A 16356-nucleotide genomic window follows, 5' to 3' on the forward strand; every position below is an offset into this window, starting at 1 on the left:
AAAGCTGTTTCGTTAGTTATTAACATAGAATGACATCAGATTTAAATCGCACAACAAACATACACAAAATGAGACGAGATTAAAAATTAGAACGCGTTCATTCATCACGATTTCAAGCCCGAGTAAACGTTTCATTAAGCCACACACGCGTTTAAAAAAAGACCATTGCATTGTTTCGCGGCTAATAGACTGGAAAACGGCAATTTAATTTTGACGGATGATAATAAGTGATCATAATTAACAATACGTATCCTTTAACAAAGGAAGTTATTTCGAAAACAGTGAGGATTTCTGATGTAACTTGTATAAGTTGAGAATGGGACATCTGCGCACTGTGTACTGCGCAACTGAAGGGAGGATCCAACTGCTCCATTGTCAACTTTGGTCTATTCACAAACATTAGAAAATTGCAGTAAATAATGTTTTTTAATAATTAAATGTAAATCAGTGTTTGAATTATACATATTGTTAACATGTGTTCGCATTGCCATCTCTTCGACAATAGCTGTAAACAAATAGGTAAGGAAAAAATACAGGTTTCTGTATTGATTTGTTTCCTTTTAAATTTAATTTTTTATGAGTTTAATGAAGGTATTAAAAAAATACATTAATTTTGAAAGCTCAAATATAAAATTTAACTATTACATTTAGTATACAGGGTGATTCACCTAATTTATTCTTTGGAAGTTTATGGAAAATGGAAAAAGATATTGATTTGAAATGTTTATGGCAGTTATTATGTGACCCGAACTACTTTTCTAATATTTTTTGAACAAAATTCCATTTCCGATTTCGCCGGAAGTGACATCAAGTTTGTTATTTTCAATGAAACACCCTGTATATTTTGACAATTTCATATTCTACATGTGATTACAAATAAAATGGCTATACAATGTCATATACCTAAACTCAATAGTTTTTGAGTTATTAATTTTATTTCAAAAATTTTGACAAATTGATGGTCTAACTAAAATGTCTGTAAAGCCATCAATTTTGATTCGGGAAAGTTAATATTTGACATGCACGTTAACCAATGACCATCCTTGTTATTTAGGTTTAATTGAAAATAACAAAGTTGTGGTCAAACCAAATATGAAATCTTGTTCAAAACATATTAGAAAACTCAAACGGTATAAAAATTCAAGTCAGTACCTTATTCCGTTCTCCATAATAAGTTTTTTGAATAACTGTAAAATATAAATTTTTAAATAATCTAAAATTTCATGAATTTCAGATTTCATTTAAGTTTTATTAAAATCATCACTCAAACCAATTTTTGTATCGGTTGTTTATATATTTTTAACATGTGTTTGCACTGCCATCTCGTGGACAATAATTGTATACAAACAGGAAAGCAAAAAAAAAGATTTCTATATTGAATTGTTTTGTTTTAAATTTAATTTTTATGATTTTGATGGGAGTAATTCAACAGTTGACTAATATTAATTGCTCATATATATCAGACAAAATAATAAACAACAATTCAATAAAACTCAAGTTCAATTATAACAGGTATAAAAATTTCAAGTCAGTACCTTATTCCGTTCTCCATAATAAGTTTGTTAAATAACTGTAAAATATAAATTTTTTAATAATCTAAAATTTTATGAATTTCAGATTTCTCTTAAATTTTATTAAAATCATCACACAAACCAATTTTTGTATCGGTTGTTTAGATATTTTTAACATGTGTTTGCACTGCCATCTCGTGGACAATAATTGTATACAAACAGGAAAGCAAAAAATACAGATTTCTATATTGAATTGTTTTGTTTTAAATTTAATTTTTATGATTTTGATGGGAGTAATTCAACAGTTTACTAATTTTATATATCAGACAAAATAATAAACAACAATTCCATTGTTAATCAACCGATATTTATGAGTAATAATTATTTGATTTGAAAATTTGATAAATATTAAATTCAGCCATAACATTCCTTTTTTTAGTAGAGGATAATTTTTTAAATAATAAATATATTTTATAACAGTTTTGTAATGAATACTTTAGTTGGAAAACAATAGAAACATTTTATATCTATTTGTATCTGTTAATAACATGAAGTGGAATTTCAATTGATGATAAAACAATAATTGTAAATAGTTAATTTCGTACAATAGACAAAGTTTCATTTAAATTGTAAATGTAATTCAGAATACCCATTAACGACAGCAACATTTAATGGTAAACGATAATCGATACAACAATTGAATTAATGATTTAATGGAGTTTGAATTTCTTAAGCCAAAACTCACTGAACATTCTAAAACAATCCACCATATGTGACATGTAAATCATGCACCTTTCTAATTCAATTCTAATGAACCAAAAGCTGTTGAAACCAAAGGGGCCGTGCACGATAAGAACGTAGAAAAAATTGGCCACTTCAGAAGCCCGTTTGTGTGCTTCGCAAACAGATTGTTAATAAAAAAATATTACGGTTTTGCCACAGTCGAACGATCGACAAGAATTCCGTGGACGAAACGTGAATGAAGTTATGTGTGTCGGACGCTCATTATTATCGGATTGGTGGGTATTAAAAATGCATTTTTAATATCGGATTACGTGTGTAACAGAAGCCTGATGGGTGGAAAATTGACGCCCTCGAAACCATTAAAATATTTATTGTTATTAGCCTGATTGTGGGGTAAAATTAAATCATTAATTAGCACCTAGGTGGCTCTATTGGTGTTTTTTTTTTTTTTTAATGCCATGTGTTAGATTTAGTTTAACATAGACGAATAAATATAAAACTTAAAGATAAATAAACGAACAAAATTTGTAAATAAACCAATAAAAATGTTGTTTACGTGTGCTACATCGAATATGTTAAATAATATTTTGAAACTTAAGGAAATCCACAAAAATAATTTTATAGTCAGGAAAATATCCTGTTAATTAACTGACATAAATATTTACAAAATAAAACGAATCGAAACAATGGGTGAAAATAAATAGAAGCTCGTTTGATAACTAGATATGTGGAAGTTGTTTTAATTGACTCAGTTTGCAATTTATTTATGAATGAGATGTACGAATAAATATGGAAAGATTAAGCATTTAAATTAATTTAATTTAATTAAAACATAGTTAAAATTTTATCAAATGTAAAAATAAAGAAATATAATTAATCAACTTGTGAAATTTTATTTCTATAACTATACTTTATTTCTATACTATACTAACTAACTGATTTTTGTGAGGAATCAAAATTAGTAAATTATTAAAATATCCTCATCAAAATCATAAAAAATTAAATTCAAAATGAAACAAATCAATATAGAAATCTGTATTTTTTGCTTTCTTGTTTGTACGTAGCTATTGTCTAAGAGATGGCAGTGCAAACACATTTTAAAAGTATATAATTCAAACGAAAGGTACAAAATTTGATTCGTGTGATTATTTGAATAAAATTTAAAAGAAATTCATAAATTTTTAAATAATCAAAATATATATGATATTTCCAATGGAACACTGTATATTTGTGGGTTTTTAAATTCTACATGAAATTGCAAATAAAATGGCTAAACAGTCTCATATACCTAAACTTATTAATTTTTTTCCCAAAAATGTTGATAGTTTCATGATCTAATTAAAATATTTCTAAAGGCATCAATTTTGATGTTGTAATGATTATTTTTGGCATGTAAATTTTATACAGGGTGTTCTTTATTTACTTATTTGGTAATATACCTGTTAATTTTCATTTTATGTAAATGCTTATACAAATCAAAAAGTCAACTTAAATAAGCTAAAACATACATGGTGTTTCAACTATTTAAATATTTTTTATTGTTTAATAGGTTTTATATGTATATTTTTGACCAAATATTATTCAAGGATAATTTATTATTAATTTCAATCAAATTAGGAAAAAAATATTATTTTATTACTGCTTTAACACATTTTATTTATTTTATAGGTCACTTTCGATAATAATAATCTTAAACATTAGTTTAGTATTGAAGAAATGAATTTAATTGCAATATACATTTATTAAAATATTATGAAATATATAAACAAAAAAATTAATAATGAATCAACTTGTGAAACTATCTGAATTAAATTCATTTTATTTGTAGATTTTTAATCATTTTATAAGAAATAGTTTCTTTATCTATTTATTTGTAGATTAATATTGTTAAATTAATTGTAATTTTGATTAGTTTATTATATAAAAATTATTTGAAACCATAAATTTATATATTTGAAAATTTTAATATTACAAAATTGTCTATTTTATTATCTTATTAAACATATTCATTTTGATTTCAATACTTTTTACTGGTTAATAAGATTTATATGTATATTTTTGACTAAACATTACTTAAGGGTAATTTCTAAGTAGTTATTATAAAAAATTTTAGATAATTTAAAAATGTTTTTAAAAATTTATTATTTTGTTCCTCCATTTTTTTATTTATTTAATAGGTTTCTTTCGTTAATCACAATTTTAAACACAAGATTAAGAAAATAAACAATAAAAATGTACATAACAATAAATTGTAATAAATAAAAACAGTTTATTTTATTTTACAACGATTTAGCATTTTTTTCTATGTCAGACACAGTAAAACATGATCAAACAAAATATTTTGACCATGAAAATATTTACAAGTCATACTAAATACAATAATAACAATTTAAACACAACTTTAAACATTACCATGGACCTATTCAATAGAAATCTTAAAACTACTTGAGTCGTTCATGTGTTAAATTAATTTGCAATGGAATGCAATTACTAGTAACATTTAAACAAGTTTATGTTTAATGAAACTTAATCTAAATATCAATACGAAAAATTAAGGACATAAACTGTGTAAAATTTGTGGCATTTTAAAAATAGTACCTTTCGCTCAGCCAATTATCAACATCAATTAATCGATTCTAATTGGAATTGGAACCTACGTAAATTAAAACGTGCGATTACGTACACCTCCAAACCAGGTTGTTTACCTTTCCCCATTGTACTACTACAACCCCTTAAAACACGCGATTTTAAGGTAGGGCTCTAGTAAACACATCGATTTTTACACACACTCGAAACTGGCACGTTATACCATTGTACAAGTGCATTAAATTTATTAAAAAATTGTTGTAACGGATTGTTGCTCGTTAACTGTATTAAATATAATCGTTAACCGCGATATGTTATTAAGTACTGTATTCATTAACAACCTCGTCGGATTTATTAATCGTAACGTTACATTTAAATTCGTCAGTTTCATTCAAATTTTTGACAGTTTTTCGAAAAACTTATCGATTTTCGTCAGTTTTGAATAAAATTCGAAAAAGCAACGCACCGTACACTACATTTATTCATAACGTTGCGAGTACTTACAGTCACGGACTTGAATTCGGTGCTATTTCACGTAAAACTTCGAAGAACAACAAACATCACATCACAACCGACAACACAAAGATAACTGAGATAGCGCCATATTGGGTATGATGTACTTCAGCGCCGCCACCTTTGCCGGGCCGTAATAATTCGTTCGAAACGTTCAATTTATTTCGCAAACCGTAATTTTATATTCATTACTTTTTTAATAATTTACGTGAATTAAAGACTTTTGTGTAAGATTTTGTAGTTGGTTTATTTTAATTTGCGTTTAAAATTATTAGTTTGACATTCAAAACGGACCCTGTGCCAAGATAGTTGGAATGAAGGTTACCATAGTCCGAATGATCTACTAATAAATAGACAACAGCGTTGCCGTTATCAAACAAAACGTGCACAACAACAAGTTTATTACACCTCTAATACCATTTTCTAATAATTTGTCTAAGTTTCCAGGCACTAAAACAACAAAAAAAGACTTCAATTGTGTTAAAAGCTTGGATAAATATTGAATTTTTTTAATGAATCAAGGAGACGTGACAACGTCGACTGCAGACGGGTTTTTATGAGGGTGGTTTATTTTTTTACCTGCTTCGCCGCATGAATAGAAAATTAATGAGCTTTTCTACCACAAAATTCCAGATTTAATTATTATTATCCTTATACTATTATATCTTAAATAAAATATTAAAAACCCTGTGTGTTTTAATTGTGTAATTTTTAATTAATTATAAGTTTTGTAAGCTGTTAATTATTGAATTTAAGGTAAACTTTGTGTAGATACTTTCTAGGACAGTGATCAAATGGTTTTTGCGACAGTTTATTCGTACAAGGTTGTATGTCACATTAGAATGTTTAATATTCATAGCTTTGATTTCAAAATTCACTATAAACAAATTTATATAAAAAACAAGTACCTAATAACAAGTATTTATTATAAAATTATAAACTTTTATAAATATGAACAATTTCAATTATCAGCACGCCACATTTAACATAATTTATATTTTATTATAATTATATTATAAAAAAATTATCGTTTTAATATAACTTTATCTTCTTACAATAATAATTATAATTAGAATGTTTTCCTCATATTTCTGGAACTCGATCTTGTTTGAATGTGGTATGTATTATTCTAAAGTACATACCAACAATTAATGAATTGTATCATTTTTTAACATCACAATACATTAGGATACTTTCTGGGGGATTCCCCACTTTTTCTTGTCCTATTTTCTATGTCACTTTATATGTTTAAATACTATTAAGCTTTTCATATTCTTTGCTAAAGTTAGAATAAAGAGACTTTTTCCCAAAATCCGGAACGAACGAACGGACGCCAAAGAAGACAAAAATCCAAATAAAAAAAAAAACAAAAATTTCATTAATCCAAATGCGCAACCGGCTCGTACACGTTCGTAACACGAAAGTCGCTATTTCCGTCGGTTCGTGAAGGGAAAGTTTCTTCTACCCATGGCATACTTAATAGTGTTTTTCATAATTACGCTCAGTCTCTTATGTCAATCGGTTTGTTGGTCGGCTTAGGCGATGAACGAGTCGCGGCGCAAATGAAATTAAAAGTGAAAAAGTGAATTTGTTTACGTATTGTTGTTGTCCGTCTAATTTGGTGCGTTCAATATGAAGACTTGCGTGGTGTTTTTGGTGTTGGTGTTGAAAATTTCAGGTGGGTGACTCGAAATTATGCGTGTTTAACTTTCTACTGTGATATTCGGGTTTGTCATATTTATTAAGGCGATTATTTATTCGATTTTGTAAATGTTACTTTGTAGATTCATTTTTAATTAAACGAAATTGATGTTGTAGATTATTTTTCTGTATTATACACTACTGGAATGCTTTTGTTAATTTTATTACTAACTTTTTAGATAATTACATAAGCTTAGAGATATATTACCTCGATTGATTACCTAAACAATTAGTTATAACTAATTTATTAATACTAAAAAAGTTTAGAAAACTATGGAAAATATTTTATTTAATCATTAAAGGTAAGTTTTTATCACTGTCTTACATATTTTTTGGACGACTAATTATTTGATTTTAAAATTTCACTTAATATACTTTTAATTTTTTTTATAAATTTAATGAAGAAAATTGATGTTTTAGATTATTTTTTTAATTACATACTTCTGGATTGCTTTTGTTAATTTTATTTCTAATTATTTATATAGTTATATAGGCTTAGAGAAATATTACTAGATAATTACCTAAACAGTTAATTATAAATAATTAATTAATGCTAAAAATGTATAGAAAACTACTGAAACTATTTTATTTAATCACTAAAAGTGAGTTTTTATCATTACCTTACTTATTTTTTTAAAATTTTATGTTAAACTTTAGACCACTAATTATTTGATTTTAAAAATATAACAATTGGAATTTATTTCTATTTTGTTTTCTTTATAAATTTAATAAAAGAAATTGAAGTTTTAGATTATTTTTCAATTACATACTTCTGGAATACTTTTGTTAATTTTATTTCTATTTATTTAGATAATATATAAATAAAACTATTGAAACTATTTTATTTAATCAATAAAGATGAGTTTTTATCATTATCTTATTTATTTTTTTCAAATTTTGTGACGAAATTTAGACGGTTAATTATTTGATTTTAATAATATAACATTTAGAATTTATTTTTATAATTTTCTTTATAAATTTAATAAAGAAAATTGATATTTTAGATTATTTTTTTCAATTACATACTTCTGGAATACTTTTGTTAATTTTATTTTTAATTATTTAGATAATTATATAGGCTTAGAAAAATATTATCTAGATAATTATTTAAACAATTAGTTATAAATAATTAATTAATGCTAAAAATCTGTTAAATTACCAAAGTTATTTTAATAATTATGTTACTTAATTTTTTCAAACTCTGTTATCAACTTTAGATGATTAATATTAAGGGTTACAAATTTTCCTTAAAAGTTTCATTATTAATTTTTTGTTTTCAAAATTAATAAAATGTTGTTTCAGACAATTTTTTCTAATTTTATTTCACTGCATTGCTTATGTTAATTTTATATATAATTATTTAAATAATTATCCAGCCTTAGAGAGATATTATCCAATCATTGTTTATAATGATAGTTAATTAATACAAAAAGTATTAAAAATAATTAAAACTATATTTTTAATTACTAATTTTGACTGAAGAAATATCTTTTTATCATGTCTCCATTACTATAATTCATTCTGAAACTACCAAAATAAATATGAACAACAGAAAAGTTTATTTAATTATTTTACCAAGAACGAAAATTAATTAAAACAGTATTACTAAAGTAAGTTTTCAAAGTTTACCAAGAATAATTTCTGATTCAACCTTTTAACCAATCTTTGCATTTTGCCTTTCATTCTTATTCTTTTACTTTCAAACAGTAATTGTACAAACGACCTTCATTATGCACACAAGTATTCCAGTAAATATACAAGCTAGTTCATAAAAATGTGCATAATAAATGCAGAATAATTAATTAGCATTAATACTCTTTACTTCAAACTTAAATACTACTGTCGAAACACACAATTAATATCTTTACAATAATGATGGTTGATACCAGTGGAATAATGAGGCCATTACTTAATAGACATGTTATTGTTGTGACATTTGAGTACCAATTAAATTTAAAACAAAATATTGTCAACAAGTCAATAAACATTTGTATTAACATTTATTAATTGTAATGTATAATTCACACAATAAACAATACATTAGTTAATTTTCAGTGTTTTGTATAATGAAAAATTAATCAATAAACAATGTACTTTTAATTTTAAATTAATTACTTTTTATAGTAACAGGTAAAGTCTAGTATTAAGGTTTTCATTAAATAATACACCATTACTCTCGTTTTATAAATAGTAAATTAATCCACAATGACTGTAATTGTTAGAATAAAAATATTATAGAAAGCAAAGATTTCAAAAAACCTCTGTTCAACCATTAAAAAAAACGCTTTCTTCCATTTGCATGTGTGCGTTTGAAAGTGAAACCGCCGGTCGACTTTCCGTTTTAATTGACTGAAATTATCTAATGTCACTAATGCAATTATACACTATTACATGCGTTACAACATTGTTAATTGTTGTCTAATAGTTCTATTTTTTGTAGGTTTTGATGCGTTCATCATTCCCGACGAGTTGCCGTCTTTGCTCTCGGTAATTTACTCCAACATCCCGACAATTAAGAAGGGTAAGGTGGTACTGAAGTGTAAGTTCAACATTTTCACACGTGGTTGTTTTAGGTACTGACTCCCGATTGGGTTGGGGCTTCAGACTGGGCGACAGGGCTGATTTTCAAGTACTTTTAGAGCTCGGACCCCAAACCAACACTCAACCTCTAGCAAATCAGGGCGACTCGAACACCAACAACAAGAGGAACACGTTGGAGAACCTGGCCAACACTTTGTACGCACAACGGCAGAAGGAGAAGAAGGAGAAGTTACAGCTGCAACAATTGAAGGAACAACTACAAAACCAAGATGAGGTGAAGCAACAAGACAACGAGGCGTCCACGTGGCTGAAAACATGGAGCAAGGACATGCGTAACCAAAATGAGGAGGATGGAATCAAAACGTTGCTGCAGAACCTGGCGAAAGCCAAACCTGGTTTGGCCGAAGGCGAAATCGATGCCAAAAGTGTGATCCCCGAAGACGAGTCTGGTGAGAAGAAACCAGTCAAGAAAAGAGCCGAAAAGGTTAAAAGCACCACCGAAGGTGCTTTGGACGACGTGAACTTAGATTAAGATTGTTTAATTTATTTGTTAGGATAGAGTATTTTTGTAATTTGTAAGGAATAAAGTGATCTGGTCATTAATTTATTACAGTCTTTAATTTTATTGGTCACGTAATCTGTAGGATAAGATGAAGGCAATACTAAAGTTAAATTAAAATTGATATTAAGTAAACCACATGAATAAACGTTTCTTTTAAATTTTACATTTTATTATCTATATTAGTACTGATATCTGAAGAATTAGAGTAAAAATAAATATTATTTATATACTAAGAGGCAAATATAGAACAAATAGATCCACTGAGCAAATTCAAGGAATAAAGTGAGTTTTATTTGTTTTAAAATTATGATTCTGATTAATATATTTATAAATCAAAAATCTGACCCCAATTTGTATCATTTCTCAATTATAAGACTCTTCAAAATAAAACAAAAGTAGGAAACTTTTTTATTCAATTTTTTTCTACAAACAGGCAATGAGCAATAAAGTTTTTTCTATTTGTAAAAATATTAAATATCCTGAATAGACATAAATAAATACTCTCATTAGTTTTTATACTTAAATAAAATGTTTAATGACTTTTGGTTTGAGGAGGGAAAGTTTCTGCACATTTTGCAGTTAATATACATTGTTCCATTGTCTTAACACATTTGAGATAAAGGTGTCGCATCTCAGACAAAACAAATCAATCATATATTCGTTATAAACGACGAAAAGTGAATTTAAATTGAATACACATGTTTTAGTGTGTTTAAAATGAAGTATGGTGTTATATTATTGGTTTTCCTGTGGCAAATTACAGGTTGGTCCTACAATAATAATTAAATTTTAATACAATAGTTTTTAATTATTTGAGTTATATATTGTACACATGAATTTTAGTAGACCTGTTATTTACTTTAAAATAGAAGAAATAGTTAGTTTAAATTAGCTTTGATTTAAAAATATAAGCTCTAAAATTAATTACTCAAATACGTACAATCACTTATTTTATTTTATGAAGTAAAATTAATATTAAATTATTTTTTATTAAACATACAGAAATTATTTGAAGAAAGTTCTGGACAAACATAAAAAAATCCACAGTTTGACATGCACTTTCTTCTAATTTTATGTTTTGATTTGAAGCGAAAGGCTAACTGCACCTTTAATTAAAGCCATAATTGCTAAAATGTTTTACGAGAAGCATTTATTAATTTTTTTTTACAGGAAACGGTGCTTTTATAATCCCCCTAGAATTGATAAATTTGCAACCGCTTATATTCACCAGCATACCTACAGTAAAAAAGGGTAAAAAGGTACAATAATATGATTATTATAAAATAAGGATAATTGTATTTCAGGAATGGACGTAAGGTTTGGTTGGGGATTTAAATTAGGAGACAAAGCTGATTTTCAAATTGTGGTCGAACTTGGGCCTCAAAAATACACGCAGCCTCTTTTAAATCAACGAAACTCGACCACCTTCAAAAGGAACACTCTGGACGCTGGAAAACAAAATGTTAAAATAGATAAATTACAGTTACAGGAGGAGAAAGAATTAAATCAACAAACGGGCAGTGAAGCATCAACTTGGTTGAAGTCTTGGAGCAAAGGGATGCAAAACAAAAGGAGAGAATTAAACATATAACGCGCAACACAACGAAAATTAAACCAGATTTAGCCTGAGACATTGACTAAGTTATTTTATTTGCGTTAATTTTGCACTTGGTTGTATATTATGGAATAAATAGATGAACAGCTTGGTTAGTATTAGTAAAATAGAATAATTGATGAATTAATCAATTAAAAAGCACAGGAATATTAAAAACAAAACCCATAGTTATAAAAATTACTCTTTTATTATTTGCAGAAATAATTTCTATATAAAAATACACGTTTTCGTACCAATATTACGGAATGCACTGTCAAAACACTCGAAAAATATCCTATAACATATTATTAACTGAAACATACTCATGACATTTCAGTCTGTACAAAAGACATTCATTAAAATCAGTGTAGTATAAATATGCAACTAATTACAAGTTATGCATATTATTTTTTAACTTTTTCATCCTCTTTTTTATTAACATCTAGCTCTGACAGTTTTGATGTAATCTCCAAGTTGGCCTCCTTATTCTCTTTGTCTTCAGTTGAATCTTCCGTCTCTGATTCACTCTCATCTTCATGTTCATGGTCCAAAGTACCATTGTATAAGTTACACTCCTTTTTCAATATTTCCTGTGCTTCCTCAAACTTGGTTTTGAACAAATTTGCATCTAAAACAAACATAGTTTAAATACACAACAAATTGTGGGTTGAATAAAAGTACTTTCAACACTGCCAAACTTAACAGCAAAGAGCTCAGACTTCAGCTCCTCATCCGCAAAATCGGCGAAAACCGTGTAAACAAAGGCCCTATCACAGCTGACGTTTTTGGTGAGCTCCATTTTGGGTGTGAGGAAGTGATTTGCACAGATCTTCAACGTTTTATCCCTCCTCATCACAATGCGCATCGAACTGTTCTCCTTGTTTTTCAGCAGCTTCAATTCACCTGTGCCCCTTTCCTGCAACAACGCGTCAACAAAACCCCGTTTGGTCTGTATCACAATTGTTTACCTTCCACTCCGGTGGGTCACTGTGCGAGTCGAACCTGTACAGTTTAGCCCTGATCTTGAGCATTTCCACCTCATGGTCCTCATTCAGGGACACCTCGACCTCCGGCAGTGTGATTATAGGTTTGAATTGGGGGTCCGGGTCGCATTCCTCACCGTTACCGACGTGACTAACGTCTTCGTTTTCCTGACACAAAAATTTTAGGTTATGGTGCAACATGTTTTTTCGTTTAAACGATGTAAACGAATTGTCGTTCGATACTCACAATAATGTCGGACATTTCGTGCCGTTAATTTTGCCGGTTTCTTTGTTACCGTTCACGGGTAACGCGAAGTTACGATTGTAAAGCGACGTTCGGGTAACAAATAATCGGGGTGAAATGCGACTACCAATCGTGCGGCGGGATTTTGAAATAACGGGACGTGATTGGTCAACGGATTTGTATGGAACATTTGAAACTTTGGTTATGTTTATATTAGTTTATTTGTTTATTATTTTGGAAATTTACAATATAAAAACATCTTGCAAGTTAACTTATTTAATTAATGTACCACAGCATTTAATGGTTCAGCCTTAATACTAGCTAGATTTAGTCTATTGTCTACTTCTTCATCAATTAATCCTACGATTGCCCTAAAAAATTATAATTAATTATTTCATATTCAGTGACTGTTCTATTGTGCCCTACACATTGTCGCCTCGAATAATGTGCAGGCCTAGCATAACTTGTTCAACTCCTGTAGTTGTGGAATAGACCCTTTCATGTGACTCATCAAGAATTATATTTATGGTTTGGTCAAAGCCTTTCAATGTGCCCTAGAATCAATATGCATAACATTAATCCTAATATTACATTAATAATGATAACTTACGATAAAATTACGGCCATCTGATGTTATAATTGATACGGTATCTGAAATTATTAATCAAGGAAAACAATAAAATATACATGATTATACGAGAGAGTGGTACAAAAGGATACGGTTTACAAAAGTGTCGAGTCCTGAAGCCATAATTTTTTTATGTTTTTGTTAAACCAAAGTCAACGATTTGAAATCGTTTCGTTTAGGTTAAGTCAAACACTACCAGAGACGTTGCCTGTTTATAGACTGTCCATTGTTATTTGTTTGTTAGTTTCTATTTTGTTGTTGAGTTTTTTTGATCCTTTAAAGATTCTAACAAAAAACTAGTTATTTGATGCACAAATTATTGAATATTTTAATGTATTAAGAGGAAAGTAAATTTTTGGACTAATTAGGTTCGGTCTAGTAAGAAACGTTTATGGTAACCGTTGCCAACTGAACGCAGCAAAACATCCCGACAAAGTCAAGTGCCAAAAATCCTGTGACGTCTGTCACTTATCCGGCGATTATCCTGCGAACAAAGCGAAAATGAGCGGCGACTTCGTGTGGGCCATCAAGAACGGCGATCTGGACCAGGTGAAGGATCACGTCGAGAAAAAGGTACGTGACGACCAAATATGGTGGTCCCATTCAGTGAGTCACTCTATTGTTTTTGGCAGGCTGTTAACGTAAACGAAGAAGTGGACGGTCGTCCTTTGATCCTGTACGCTGCGGATTACGGTCAGAAGGATGTAATAGATTATCTCGTGTCCGCCGGCGCGGACGTCAACGTAAGTGTTACTTTAATTTTTTCTGTTCGGTTGTAATTAATCATTGTCTTCTGCAGTCCAAAGACAAGCATGGGATAACGGCGATCCTGGCAGCTATTTGGGAGGGACACGTCGACTGTGTAAGACTGCTGATTGAAAAGGGTGCATCCAAAGAAGGCACGGCTCCAGATGGCAAGTCATATTTGGAATCGGCTGAGAATAATGAAATAAGAAAACTTCTAGTCTAGAAACTATAAGATTTCAGTCCACTAAAGGTTTGCTCAAAGGGAATATGAAAGTTTCGACTAATATTTGCTTTGAACCGACCCAACTTGACAACAAAGTTAAATGATTACTTGCTATAAAAACTTTCATAGAATATATTTAGAAGTTTCTGATCACTTTGCCTAAATGGGAATTAAACTGTCTGAAAGTTGATCATGTGTATTCTATTTTAATATTAATCCAACGAATATATTTAGTATTAAATATAGACTTAAGCAGTCTTTTAAATTTGTTGTATTTTTTTAAAACGTGACAAACACAGTTTGTCTATTTGATGCTGTCCTTAGAGCAAATGTTTGCCACATATCAAAGTATTTCTTTATTTTTACACCTAAGTTGAGCATTTATAAAATGAATGTATTTTAGACTGTAGACTAAATTGTATTATTTATTTTTGTAGAACTAACTGTTTTGGTTTGAGTAAAGGAATATTTTTATGTGTGTAACATTTCATATATGAAAGATAACATTTAGAGTGCTTAAATTATGTGAAACTATTTTATTTCTTATTCTAGATATAGTTTTTTTTATATAATATTTATTTCAAATTAAAGACTTTTTGTATAGTCACTTGTTTCATTGCAAATCCTCCCTAAAACATTGCTCTTAATAGAGATGTAAATTAAAGTTTAGTTTATTTTAAATCTTATGCAGCTATGACCTGAGAAAACTTAGTTATACCTCAAAATCACATGTAAAATAAATAAAAAAAAAACAAAAGGGCATCTTATTATTTATTATTTAAAAATTATTACATTAATTTATATTAATGTTTAAATAAAAAACCTCAAAGTTACATATTACGTAAAAAACGTAGTTTAACGCAAACAATAAAAATTATTTTTAAAATAAATAATAGGTTTCAAAATTGCATCTCATATCAATCAACCAATTGAAAAAGTATTATTTTAATTCATATTTACATCCAAAGAAAAAGCGTCAAAAGATTACATAAAAAATAAAAGGACCACGAAATTGCAACTTATCAATCAATTAATTAAAAAAGTGTTATATTAACTCATATTTATATCTAAATAAACAGCATCAAAGTTACATCTTACGTAAAAAACCTCAAAATAACATCTAAAATAAATAAATTTCATATTATACCAATCAGTTAATGAAAAGGTAATACATTAATTCACATTATATAAAATATATAAATATAAAAAGCCTTAAAGTTACATCTAACGTAAAAATCCTTAATATTACATATAAAATAAAAAAAAGTCACAAATCTTATATCAAATAATTAATTAAAAGAGTATTTTATTAATTGACATTTATATCTTAATAAAAAGCCTCAAAGTTACATTTAGGTAGAAAATCTCAGAATTACATCTAAAGTAAATAAATGGCCTCAAAATTGCATCTTATATTCATCAATTAATAAAAAAAATATATATTACATTAATTCGTATTTACATTTAAAGTAAAAGCCTTAGATTTACATCTTACGTAAGAAACTTCAAAGTTATGTTTAAAATAAATAAAACACTTCAAAATTGTATCTTATACAAATCAATTCAATAGAAAAAGTATTGTTTTAATTCATAACTGTATCTCAATAGAAAGCCTCGAGGGTACATCTAATTTAGAAAACATCAAAATTACATCTAAATTAAATAAAAAGCCAATCAATTATGAAAATCAATCAACAAAATTTCACAGATGTAAAAATCAAACAGAAATTTTACACTTAGTTAAAATAATACAGATCATCTAAAAAGTGGGGACACAAG

General features: G+C 28.0%; 5 protein-coding genes across 13 annotated transcripts in view; 2 read left to right on the forward strand and 3 right to left on the reverse strand.

Annotated features, from left to right (window-relative positions):
* The window catches only part of LOC109605430 (mitogen-activated protein kinase-binding protein 1), a 75819-nt gene extending 70362 nt beyond the window's left edge, over positions 1 to 5457 (reverse strand). For 5 of the 9 annotated variants that reach the window (XR_007548436.1, XR_007548437.1, XM_049968976.1 and 2 more), the window contains exon 1: positions 5346 to 5456. The gene's annotated coding sequence lies outside the window, so the exon portion shown is untranslated. Of the gene's footprint in view, positions 1 to 5345 lie in introns of all 9 variants that reach the window. The other 4 variants (XM_049968975.1, XM_049968974.1, XM_049968970.1 and 1 more) reach the window with 2 other exon arrangements.
* Positions 5458 to 6881: 1424 nt separating this feature from the next.
* Positions 6882 to 10199, forward strand: LOC109605618 (uncharacterized). Its single transcript, XM_020022209.2, has 3 exons — positions 6882 to 7032; positions 9496 to 9576; positions 9629 to 10199. The coding sequence occupies exons 1-3, from the start codon at positions 6987 to 6989 to the stop codon at positions 10126 to 10128; spliced, it is 627 nt and encodes a 208-aa protein (XP_019877768.1). The 5' UTR covers positions 6882 to 6986; the 3' UTR covers positions 10129 to 10199.
* A 1742-nt stretch (positions 10200 to 11941) lies between these two features.
* On the reverse strand, positions 11942 to 13125 carry LOC109605615 (ran-specific GTPase-activating protein). Its single transcript, XM_020022207.2, has 4 exons — positions 12983 to 13125; positions 12721 to 12903; positions 12434 to 12668; positions 11942 to 12380 (listed from the first exon to the last, which is right to left on the reverse strand). Exons 1-4 carry the CDS (start codon positions 12995 to 12997, stop codon positions 12157 to 12159), a joined length of 657 nt encoding a protein of 218 aa, XP_019877766.1. The 5' UTR covers positions 12998 to 13125; the 3' UTR covers positions 11942 to 12156.
* Positions 13126 to 13208: 83 nt separating this feature from the next.
* LOC109605614 (U6 snRNA-associated Sm-like protein LSm8) lies at positions 13209 to 13915 on the reverse strand. Its single transcript, XM_020022206.2, has 4 exons — positions 13700 to 13915; positions 13590 to 13630; positions 13406 to 13533; positions 13209 to 13350 (listed from the first exon to the last, which is right to left on the reverse strand). Exons 1-4 carry the CDS (start codon positions 13728 to 13730, stop codon positions 13260 to 13262), a joined length of 291 nt encoding a protein of 96 aa, XP_019877765.1. The 5' UTR covers positions 13731 to 13915; the 3' UTR covers positions 13209 to 13259.
* Positions 13916 to 14028: 113 nt separating this feature from the next.
* LOC109605617 (myotrophin) lies at positions 14029 to 15180 on the forward strand. Its single transcript, XM_020022208.2, has 3 exons — positions 14029 to 14180; positions 14240 to 14350; positions 14407 to 15180. The coding sequence occupies exons 1-3, from the start codon at positions 14109 to 14111 to the stop codon at positions 14575 to 14577; spliced, it is 354 nt and encodes a 117-aa protein (XP_019877767.1). The 5' UTR covers positions 14029 to 14108; the 3' UTR covers positions 14578 to 15180.
* Positions 15181 to 16356: the final 1176 nt, after the last annotated feature.

This window comes from Aethina tumida, chromosome 6 (assembly GCF_024364675.1).
Source record: "Aethina tumida isolate Nest 87 chromosome 6, icAetTumi1.1, whole genome shotgun sequence".
Classification (NCBI taxonomy): Eukaryota; Metazoa; Arthropoda; class Insecta; order Coleoptera; family Nitidulidae; genus Aethina; species Aethina tumida.

What these genes read in the sequence shown, in the direction of transcription:
- LOC109605618 (XM_020022209.2), top strand. Translation starts at nt 6,987, where the DNA reads ATGAAGACTTGCGTGGTGTTTTTGGTGTTGGTGTTGAAAATTTCAG. An exon ending in GTTGGTGTTGAAAATTTCAG is followed by an intron (nt 7,033 to 9,495) that starts GTGGGTGACTCG and finishes TATTTTTTGTAG; the next exon opens with GTTTTGATGCGTTCATCATT. An exon ending in CATCCCGACAATTAAGAAGG is followed by an intron (nt 9,577 to 9,628) that starts GTAAGGTGGTAC and finishes TGGTTGTTTTAG; the next exon opens with GTACTGACTCCCGATTGGGT.
- LOC109605615 (XM_020022207.2), bottom strand. An exon ending in GTGACCCACCGGAGTGGAAG is followed by an intron (nt 12,669 to 12,720) that starts GTAAACAATTGT and finishes GCGTTGTTGCAG; the next exon opens with GAAAGGGGCACAGGTGAATT. An exon ending in TAAGTTTGGCAGTGTTGAAA is followed by an intron (nt 12,381 to 12,433) that starts GTACTTTTATTC and finishes TGTTTGTTTTAG; the next exon opens with ATGCAAATTTGTTCAAAACC.
- LOC109605614 (XM_020022206.2), bottom strand. Translation starts at nt 13,730, where the DNA reads ATGGCTTCAGGACTCGACACTTTTGTAAACC. An exon ending in ACTCGACACTTTTGTAAACC is followed by an intron (nt 13,631 to 13,699) that starts GTATCCTTTTGT and finishes TAATAATTTCAG; the next exon opens with ATACCGTATCAATTATAACA. An exon ending in ATTATTCGAGGCGACAATGT is followed by an intron (nt 13,351 to 13,405) that starts GTAGGGCACAAT and finishes ATAATTTTTTAG; the next exon opens with GGCAATCGTAGGATTAATTG.
- LOC109605617 (XM_020022208.2), top strand. Translation starts at nt 14,109, where the DNA reads ATGAGCGGCGACTTCGTGTGGGCCATCAAGAACGGCGATCTGGACCAG. An exon ending in AGGATCACGTCGAGAAAAAG is followed by an intron (nt 14,181 to 14,239) that starts GTACGTGACGAC and finishes TGTTTTTGGCAG; the next exon opens with GCTGTTAACGTAAACGAAGA. An exon ending in CCGCCGGCGCGGACGTCAAC is followed by an intron (nt 14,351 to 14,406) that starts GTAAGTGTTACT and finishes TGTCTTCTGCAG; the next exon opens with TCCAAAGACAAGCATGGGAT.